The sequence below is a fragment of the Gigantopelta aegis genome, chromosome 15, assembly GCF_016097555.1.
Source record: "Gigantopelta aegis isolate Gae_Host chromosome 15, Gae_host_genome, whole genome shotgun sequence".
NCBI classification, from domain to species: domain Eukaryota; kingdom Metazoa; phylum Mollusca; class Gastropoda; order Neomphalida; family Peltospiridae; genus Gigantopelta; species Gigantopelta aegis.
In genome coordinates, this window is record NC_054713.1 from 16,781,993 (window position 1) to 16,792,365 (window position 10,373).

The 10,373-nt window shown below is 33.8% G+C and overlaps 1 protein-coding gene across 1 annotated transcript; it reads left to right on the top strand.

Annotated features, from left to right (window-relative positions):
- Positions 1-2,462: 2,462 nt before the first annotated feature.
- LOC121389686 (putative nuclease HARBI1) lies at positions 2,463-5,111 on the top strand. The gene is given in 5 exon segments (XM_041521335.1): positions 2,463-2,678; positions 3,493-3,830; positions 4,185-4,311; positions 4,313-4,443; positions 4,973-5,111. Coding segments are annotated over 5 exon segments (951 nt in total).
- Positions 5,112-10,373: the final 5,262 nt, after the last annotated feature.

Genomic DNA, 10,373 nt, shown 5'->3' on the forward strand with positions numbered 1-10,373 from the left:
TCCGGTAACGAGCTACTCTCGGCAAACTGAGTTCGAAAACATATATAATTCCACTTTCCAGCTCTGTGGACGAAAAAAAATGCGCTAAACTTCCTTCATTCAAATTGCGCACCTTTCCTCCTCCGCCCGCCAGTTACCGACCCTGGTCAGGCCGCTGGTGCTCTCTTGCACCTGTCAGTGGAGGCGGTCCCTTCCTCCACCCACCCTAACCCTTTCCTATCCTGGACGGAGGAGCTGGCCGCTGCTGCTCTCTTGCACCTGCCAGTGGAGGCGGTCCCTTCTTCCACCCACCCCAACCCTTTCCTATCCTGGACGGAGGAGCTGGCCGCTGCTGCTCTCTTGCACCTGTCAGTGGAGGCGGTCCCTTCTTCCACCCACCCTAACCCTTTCCTATCCTGGACGGAGGAGCTGGCCGCTGCTGCTCTCTTGCACCTGCCAGTGGAGGCGGTCCCTTCTTCCACCCACCCCAACCCTTTCCTATCCTGGACGGAGGAGCTGGCCGCTGCTGCTCTCTTGCACCTGCCAGTGGAGGCGGTCCCTTCTTCCACCCACCCCAACCCTTTCCTATCCTGGACGGAGGAGCTGACCGAGGCCGGCACCTGTGCCCATGACATGCGTGCGCTAAAACAGCTGTATCTGAATGTGCACGTTAATCCCTATACAATAACATTATTTGTAAACCATAGTTGTGCATTTAGGAAGCCAGCGGCTGGCATGCATAAATCGTAGCTGAAGCTTCACAAATAACTGTGGTCGTCTACCTATCAGCTTGCTAGTCACAATAGGTAATTGCATAATGTGTACAGTTGCACATGCGGACATACACAAACATGCAGCCAGCATTTTATAACAGTAATTAACTGCATTGTGTTAAGTTAAGTGAGTCAGACGTCTTACCAGTACCGGCTCCAACCAAAAGCGAGTTCTTATGGACTCAGTGGGTAGGTGTAAGGCCACTACACCCTCATCTTTCTCAGTAACCACTAACCAACTAACCCACTGTCCTGGACAGACAGCCCAGATAGCTGAGGTGTGTGCACAGGACAGCGTGCTTGAACATTAATTGGATATTGGATTGAAGACATTATCCGTATAACACAGTAACGTTTAGTAAATCTAAAATCATACTTACCAAGATCACATGTTCCACCATAATATGTGTCCGGACACATACAGCTTCCGTCTATAAAATTGTATTCGCCTCTATTGTTGCACACTGAAAAAAAAGAAAGAAAAGCTATTTAACTTGCAAGATACTAAAATAACTAAACGGATATTTAAATACAGTATAGTATAATCTCGCTGGGTTGATCCGGGGAGGGTCGAATACACTGCAACGCTCGAACCAAAAACGAAGTGACGAGTTACACTTACACGATATCATCCGAATGGTTAGGTCGAACCACCCGATGGGTCGAACATTTTATCGGGCACCGACGGGGCTCGAACAAATGGGAATCATCTGTATTTTAAAGTTTGTCTTTAGAACTCGAAACATACCTGCAGGTTATGAATCTTCCATTTTAAAATGTGACATACCCGGCGGTTATGAATCCTCCATTAGTATATTTAAAGCTTTATCTAAAGTTTGTTTTGTTTAACGATACCACTAGGGCACACCGATTTATTAATCATCTGCTACTAATATACACGCACTACAGGAATAAACACATCAGCACCTACGTAATTTGTTAGATAAAAATCGGGTGCTGTTGGGTTTCTTCCTGCAGTGTGTGTATTGGTGGTTACTATGTGAAATATTTGTTATCGGTCAACTCGAAGATGATCAATGTAATGGTATTTATCATTAAACATAGGATTAGTCCTGTATTAGAGCCGGAATGTTTGCCTACCGTGTTTTCGCAATACAGTTATCTTTTGCAGAGAGAGAGAGAGAGAGAGAGAGAGACAGAGAGAGAGAGAGAGAGAGAGAGAGAGAGAGAGAGAGAGAGAGAGAGAGAGAGAGAGAGAGAGAGAGAGAGAGAGAGAGAGAGAGAGAGAGAGAGAGAGAGAGACATCATAACCGTCTGACTCTTGAGCGGCTGAGTACTCGGGCTACATGCCAAACGTATTCTCTGGTGGTGATCTATTTAATTTCATTTCAATTTATTTTCGTGCTTATATCCAATTAAAGTTCTGGCACGATGTTCTGGGCACACACCTCAGCTATCTGGGCTGTCTATCCAGGACAGTGGGTTAGTTGTTAGTTGGTTAGTGGTTTGTGAGAGAGTATAGCGTGTGGCCTTACACCTACCCACTGAACACTTAAGAACTTGATTAGGGCTAGAGGCGGTACTGGGGCCCGTTTCACAAAAGTTCGTACGAACAGTTTTACTCTTAAGAGATAAGGTACGAACAAAATGCGTTTCACGAAAATAAATTTTCTTAACTTACGAAAAAAATTGTTCGTAAGTCTAAGATAACCCCAGCGTTCTCTTAATAAGTTTATTTTCTTCGTAAACATGGCCGCCATAATTTATCAAGCGTTGATTGCACGACAAATTCGGAGAGAAAGAATATTCAGAGACAGATCGTATTTGTTAGAGACACTGCAAGACAGTGATTACATTCCAAGATATCGATTTCCTCGGACAACAATATTACAACTGACCGATTTGATAAGAGAAGACATCGTGAGACCGAGTTGCAGAAGTCACCCCATTCAACCACACATTCAGGTAAGAAACGCTGCCGGTGAAATATGAAACTGTTACCTTTGAAAACGTATATATTTATCTCCCTTAGATTATACGGTGCTGTTAAAATTGTGCGCTTTGTAATATTTTAGTAACCACATTTGTACTTGAATTCAATGATTTTTTCAAATGTACTTGTAACGAAAGATACTACAAATGTATCACTCCTAACTATTTCTATAATCAGTCATCAAAGTTTATCAGTGAATTATAAGCATGTTCTAACAGCAATTTACAATGAAAATAATAAAATTATATATTTCAAATATTGGTGGCAACATTTACATAACTTAATTGTGTGTGTGTGTGTGTGTGTGCGTTTGTGTGTTAATTTTTAAATGTGAAGTAATTTGGTTTACTACAGTATGTTGCGGTAGTAATATATATTATTGAAAACGAGAGAAAACAAATACTGATGTGAAATGCATATAATGAGTAATAAATTATTATTTAAAATCAACAAAAGTTCCATTCATACTGAAATTCATAGACACTAACAGAGTCCAACACACAATCAGTATTAAACTGATATAAAGTAAGAAAGTGGCCTGTACAATTTTAAAACCTTACACATTTACATTTTCTGTAATAAACGTTTTGTTTCTTACAATACGCACACACACATACACAATGACTTCATGCATATTTCTGTACATAATGGAACTATCCTGTATGAAATGCCTTCATATATTGTCTGTATGTTATCATGTTATCAACATGTGTGTATGCACACACGTGATTATATCAAGGTCACAAAATTAATTAGTGTTAATTGTAATTAAAAATTACTTTTCAGGTGATGGTTACTTTAAGATATTTAGCTAAAGGAGATTTCTTGTCTGAAGTTGCAGACGTACATGGCATATCAAAGTCATCGGCATCCAGATGCATAAACAGTGTATGTGATGCTATGTGTCGCAGACTTAATAATATACACTTTCCACGTAACAATGCTGAAGTGAGAGAAGTAAAAGAGAAGTTTTACTCGTTGGCATCCTTTCCAAATGTAATTGGTGCCATAGATGGTACATTAATACCAATTCAAGGTATGACAGGAACTGATGAAAATCTGTACGTTTGTCGCAAAGGGTTCCACGCTTTAAACATCATGGCAGTGGCTGATGCAAAAATGAGGTAAATAAAAACATAATGCATTAATTGAAATGTAACACCTATTACTTTATTAAGTGGGTTTATCTAAAATTTTAACAATGAAAACAAAATACTATTTTTATAATATAAACATGAACAAATACTTGAAAGATTTGTATAATCCAATAAATCCACAACATAATGTATGATACAATGTTACACTCATTCAACATAATTATATTAAGTTTATGTGATACATGGTTTTAAGCCCAACATTATTTGGTATTATTGAGTATGAAATGAATAATATTGCACAGAACTTCAATATGAATAACTTAAAATGTGACATATATGTAAGGTTAAGTGTAAGGAAATTATAATGTATTGTTCCCACAGATTCATCAATATAAATACAAGATTCCCTGGTGCATCTCATGATGCATATATTTTAATGAGTTCCAACATTCACCGAATGATGGAGAACTTGCCAGAAGGAGGGTGGCTTGTTGGTGATTCTGGATATCCCATTGAAAACATGGCTGATGACACCCCTCATTCATCCAACAAGTCACAAAGAAATATCATACAACAGGGCACATTGCAAAACAAGAGTCGTCATTGAAAGGGCATTTGGTGTCTTAAAATCCAGATTCAGGTGAAATGTTTCCCTTACAACTGCATTGCATTCATCATTTGAATCATTAACTTTTAATATTATTGTAAAAATTAAAACACAGTTTCCCCATGTTTGAAAGTCCATTGATAATTGTGTATTAATTTTAAGGAATTAGTACCTTCATTTGAATAGTAATAAATTACATTAGTAAATTATTTTAACCACATCATGATTAATTAAAAAAAAGAAAAGAAAAAAAAGGAAATAAAGAAAGAAAAAAAGAATGTAGCATTTTGATCATCTTTAAATATAATTCATGTCAATAAATATATATTATGATTATGCTGATGAAATATTTAATACTTTTACTTAGTATTATGGTGTTATTGGAATTATTACATAATATAACATTGCAATTAATGTCATTACACACATAACAAAGACATGTGAAAAAATAAATGCACACATGCGCATGTAAACATGCACTCACATACAGAAACACATATAAACATGAAACTCCAAAATGAAATTGAAGTAATTAAACATATGTAATAATGTCTGTTTTCAGATGTATCCATAAAAGTGGTGGAGCATTACCATTTTCGCCGAAAAAATGCTCACGAATAATTGAAACAACCTTCCGTCTGCATAATAAAGCAATAAATGAAAGCATTCCTCTGCTACATGGTGGCATATACTGCAAATAAACAACAACCACATTTGCAGAAATGTTCCTGACAGACAAGCACAAACAATTCGCCAGCAACTAATTGCAAGATTTTAAAAGCATAAAGCCAAATATGAAGATGCATCATAAATTGATTGTATTGCATTACTTTGGTGTATGAAAAGTTATTCAGCCATAACATAATGATTTCTTATCTCAAATGAATATATTTTCCATTTCACAATCAATATTGAGAGATATGAAGACATGTAAATAGGTGGCATTATGCATTTAAAGGCAAAGTTTGAACAATTTATTACTTCATATATTTTTCATATGAATACAATTCAGCTACTATTAATACAGTTTAGTCACAATATTGGATACACTACTGCATGATTGGGCTTTACCATGGAGTATCAAATATTACAACATATATCAACACTGTTCAACCTGCATGATTATGCATATACCTGGAACTGTTATACAGATAACATAATATTTCCAGTTCATTTGTTGAAAGTGAAAAATATTAACTAAATGAATGGTAATCATTTATAGTTACTTTTTTTCAGCTGAAATAAACGGTTACATTTCACATATGCAATTTAGAAGGGGGGGGGGGGGGGGGGGAATGCTATTTCTCTCGACACATATTTCATTAACATTGTAAACATTGATGTTACAGCTTGTTAATGATTATAACTATATTTTCAACTGGAAATGTAAATGTTTCTTTTAAATATTATGCAATCATTTATATCTACATCAGTTAGTAAATTTTTAATGATGTAGATGGTGATAAATAATGGGATGATCAGTTTATTACATGTTGATTTATTTATTACAGTGTATTTGATATATCACAAAATAATTCAAATATATAACTTTAATTGAAGACATTGTTCATGGTACATATTTCAAATTTTCAAATTTGTTTCTGTTAAATTTTAAATTCACAACCTACACTCATTCCTACAAGTATATAAATGACATTTTATGATTATACATAACATAACTTACTGTTGTATGCTATGCAATCATTTATATGTGAATATGTATTAAAAATGTTCCAATGATATGATTGGTGATACAGAAATGGGCGAGTCATTTCTTAAATGTTTTTCAATTGATTTGAGTGAGTTCGAAATTTCACACAATAGTTCAATTTTTGTTTGTTCTAATTGTATGATTTGTTCATGATACATCTTCTCATTTTCGAATTTCTCTCTCTTCAATTTCAAAATGTCCTCACAGAATTCATTATCTGAAAAATTAATTTGCAACATTGTAATGTACTTAATACAGTATGAATTACAAGTGTTTTATGACTTTGCATGAATTATCAAAAGATTGAATAAGCATAAAATAAGCAACATCACAAATTGACATTTTATATTGAATATTGAAATATATTAATATATGACATACAGTTAATGTTGCAATGGTAAGTTAGTCATTGATTTCATCTTCTAATACACTATATACTTGTAAATGAAGAATTGTGAAATTCAAGCAACAATAGAAAAGACTACTTGATTCAAGCTCTATTACAATTTCTGAAGGCATGTAATGATATATAAAATATAATAATAAACATGATGTCATTCCTTTATCATAATTATACGTTTAATAACATACCCATTGTCCTTTTATTCTTTTTTCCGCTTGAAATATGTGGAACATTTGATTCTGTAGTTGGGTCTCCTGAAAATCAAAATTTCCATCAGTTTTTAATGTATGTAATTTAATATTGAATATAACGAATTATATACTTGTTGCATACATATAATTATGTATATAAACATTACACACTGATAACATGTGTCATATGAAAAATTGTATGTAACCTGTATCTATATATTGTAATAATCAATATCATCAATTGCAATACAAAAGTATGCAATGGGCATTATAATTATAATCATTACCAATTCATAAATAAGAAATTAAGTGACTTTTGTATATATTTGTAAAAAGTAAAATGTCAATTGACATGACATATCACTGTAAAGTATGCAACAAATTCTATGTATTATATTTGAAAACCAAATAATTACCTAATGCATTATCTTCATAGCTGGGCCCGGATTCACAAATGTACACTGTTGTTTCTATATATAAAAGTAATGATAACAATATTAATGTTAATAAATGTAACAGTGTACAAATCAATCAAAACGACAATATTATCACTGATAAATATTACTGTAATGGCAATTAATAATAGTCATTAATAATAGTAATTGACAATAATACTAATGACTGAAACAAAATGATGATGACAATGATAATGCTAATGATATTGAGGATAATAATAACAATAATAATAAAAATAATAGAAATGATATCAATATTTATATCAATAATGACAGTAATAACAATATATATATCAATAATATTTATATCAATAATAATAATAATAATAATAATCATAATAATAATAATAGTCAGTATTAGTAATATAAAAACATAACAAAAGCAATAACAACAACATTGTACAACATGGTATCAATTACCTTCCACACTGTCATTGTTGTTGATGTCTGATGGAACAGCTGCAAAGAAATTAATGTAATAAATGAGTACAATATGTTTTTTGGTGTTAATATCATTAGTCAAAGGCTATGAATTAAGTGATTTTGTTGTTATTATTACTATTAATATGACTGTGTGTTCAAAATACCAATGATGTATCATTTGCAGCTAGTGTTATACAAACATCCAAAATGACTGCTATGCAATAAATTGATGTAAAAGATTATTATCTTTATTTTGTAATTGTCATGAAAATTGACTGAAGGTAAAGTATAACAAACAATTACACAAATTTGTGACAAGTAATGATACCTTGCACTGATGGAACACTTTCTTCACTTGTATCGACAGCACCAGGAATTCCTGATATTGCGGTTGGTGAAAGTGTCTGTAAAATCTGTAAAATGACATTTTGAAGACATAAATAGTACTAATTTTGTACACAAGTGTGTAAATATCTGTCTTCATTTCTTTCTCCATATGTCTGTCTGTCTTTCTGTCTATCTCTCTCTTTCTTTCTATGTCTTCTTATCTTTATCTTTATATATCTAACATTGATATATAGGTACGTATATATTTATATATATGTGTTTATATGTGTGTGTGTATATGTATGTGTATGTATGTGTCTCATACTGTGTGTATATGTGAGTTTGTGTATGCACATGTATATGCATATTTATATGTAATAACACTCACTGACAACTCCCATTGCTTAAATATGACTTCCAATGGTGGTCCACCACCAGTTTCTCTCATTGATTTCAATCGATTGCTCTCTTTCTTTTTAACAATGCTTAAGCTGTCGTGCCATTTTTGTTTAACTTCTTCTACAGACCTTCCTGCAGTACTGACAGCGTTGATCCTAAGGAAAGAAAAATTCATTAAAATTTTAAGAACATTAAAAAAGTAAGACGTGAAATATTGCAATATGATTTATTGTATTTCACTGTATACCTGAATAACACATCTAATTTGTGTGTATTTGTCACTGAAATCCATATCACACCATATCCATTCATTGCATATGCATACATGCCTGTCTATGTATGTATGCGTGTGTGTATGAAAGAGAGATACAGAGTGGGTATGTATAGATACAGAGAGTGAGAGAGAAAAAGAGAAAGAAATTGAGTTTAATTCAATCTTGTATGTACTTTAAGTTATAAATATAGTTATAATACAAATGTTTGTAATCAGTTTGTAATCAGTTGCTCGAGAATAATAATTAGGAGTAGAAAAAAACAACAACACATATACAAAAATGTATATATATATATAAATTTAAATGCGGACACTTCTACTAGTTAGGCGCGGATACCATGGGGGTGCTGGGAATGCACACCCTCCCCCATCAAGATGTCAAGTGCCCTTTTTTCAGAAATAGGTACCCCTCTATTTCTTAATTTTATATTAAAAAATATACCTGCAACATTTAAAAAAAAAACATTTTAGTATTTAAAAAAACCAAAATATTATTATTTTTTAATTAATTAATTTATTATTTTTATTTTATTTATTATTATTATTTTTTGTTTTTCAATTTTTTTTCAATTGTTTTCAATTTTTTTTTTTTTTTTTTTTTTTGGTGCTCTCACATTTTGTCAAGCAGACATATAAGCTACTCCTACTGCCCTTTTTGTCCAACACTCCCTCCTTACAAAAATCCTGCACCCACCCATGGCCCTGCATATGACTGCATTTACTTACTTTTCTGTTATTTTCATCCATACACTTTCTTTTCATGGGTTAATGAGGAAGAAAATTTCCCTCTGATAATGTTAATGTCGCACACCACAGCGTCTGCTAACACTTCCAATTCATTTTCATTCCAGTTGGCCTTCCTCTTTTTCGTTTCCATTGCCATGTCTGCTATCATTTAGCTTTACTGACGTAACGCAGCGGCATAATTGCAGACGACAAGTAGAACGTGCAAAAAATATGCGTTCAACATTAACGATCGATACTAACGTTTTTGAATAGTTCTTACACGCTTTATTCTGTAGATATGAGTGTGCTACAAAGTGTTAACAAAAAGTTACTGACAAAACACTACTACCGGAAGTTTACGTTGTCATGAATTATTTTATCTCATCTATATAAGAGTGATAAAAATAAAAAAATCGTAAATTAAGAAGTTCTTAAGATAACAACTTTCTTACGAACACTTTCGTGAAACGCACCGTTTTTATTCGTAAGTTTTTTCTTATCTTTTTTTCTTAAGTTTGTTTCTTACCTTAACTTACGAAGTTTTGTGAAACGGGCCCCTGGTCTGCGAACCCTGTACCTAACAACATTTCATATCGAGATTATGATTGTAAGAAAGTGTCAGACAGTCTTGATGATAATCCTGTAATCAGGTTCTCGTTCGAAAAGGCCGGCCTCGGTGGCGTCGTGGTTAGGTCATCGGTCTACAGGCTGGTAGGTACTGGGTTCGGATCCCAGTCGAGGCATGGGATTTTCAATCCAGATACCGACTCCAAACCCTGAGTGAGTGCTCCACAAGGCTCAGTGGATAGGTGTAAACCACTTGCACCGACCAGTGTTCCATAACTGGTTCAACAAAGGCCATGGTTTGTGCTATCCTGCCTGTGGGAAGCGCAAATAAAAGAACACATGCTGCCTATCGTAAAAAGAGTATCCTGTGTGGCGACAGCGGGTTTCCTCTATAAAAAAACAGTTCGAGAATGACCATATGTTTGACGTCCAATAGCCGATGATAAGATATAAAAATCAATGTGCTCTAGTGGCGTCGTTAAATAAA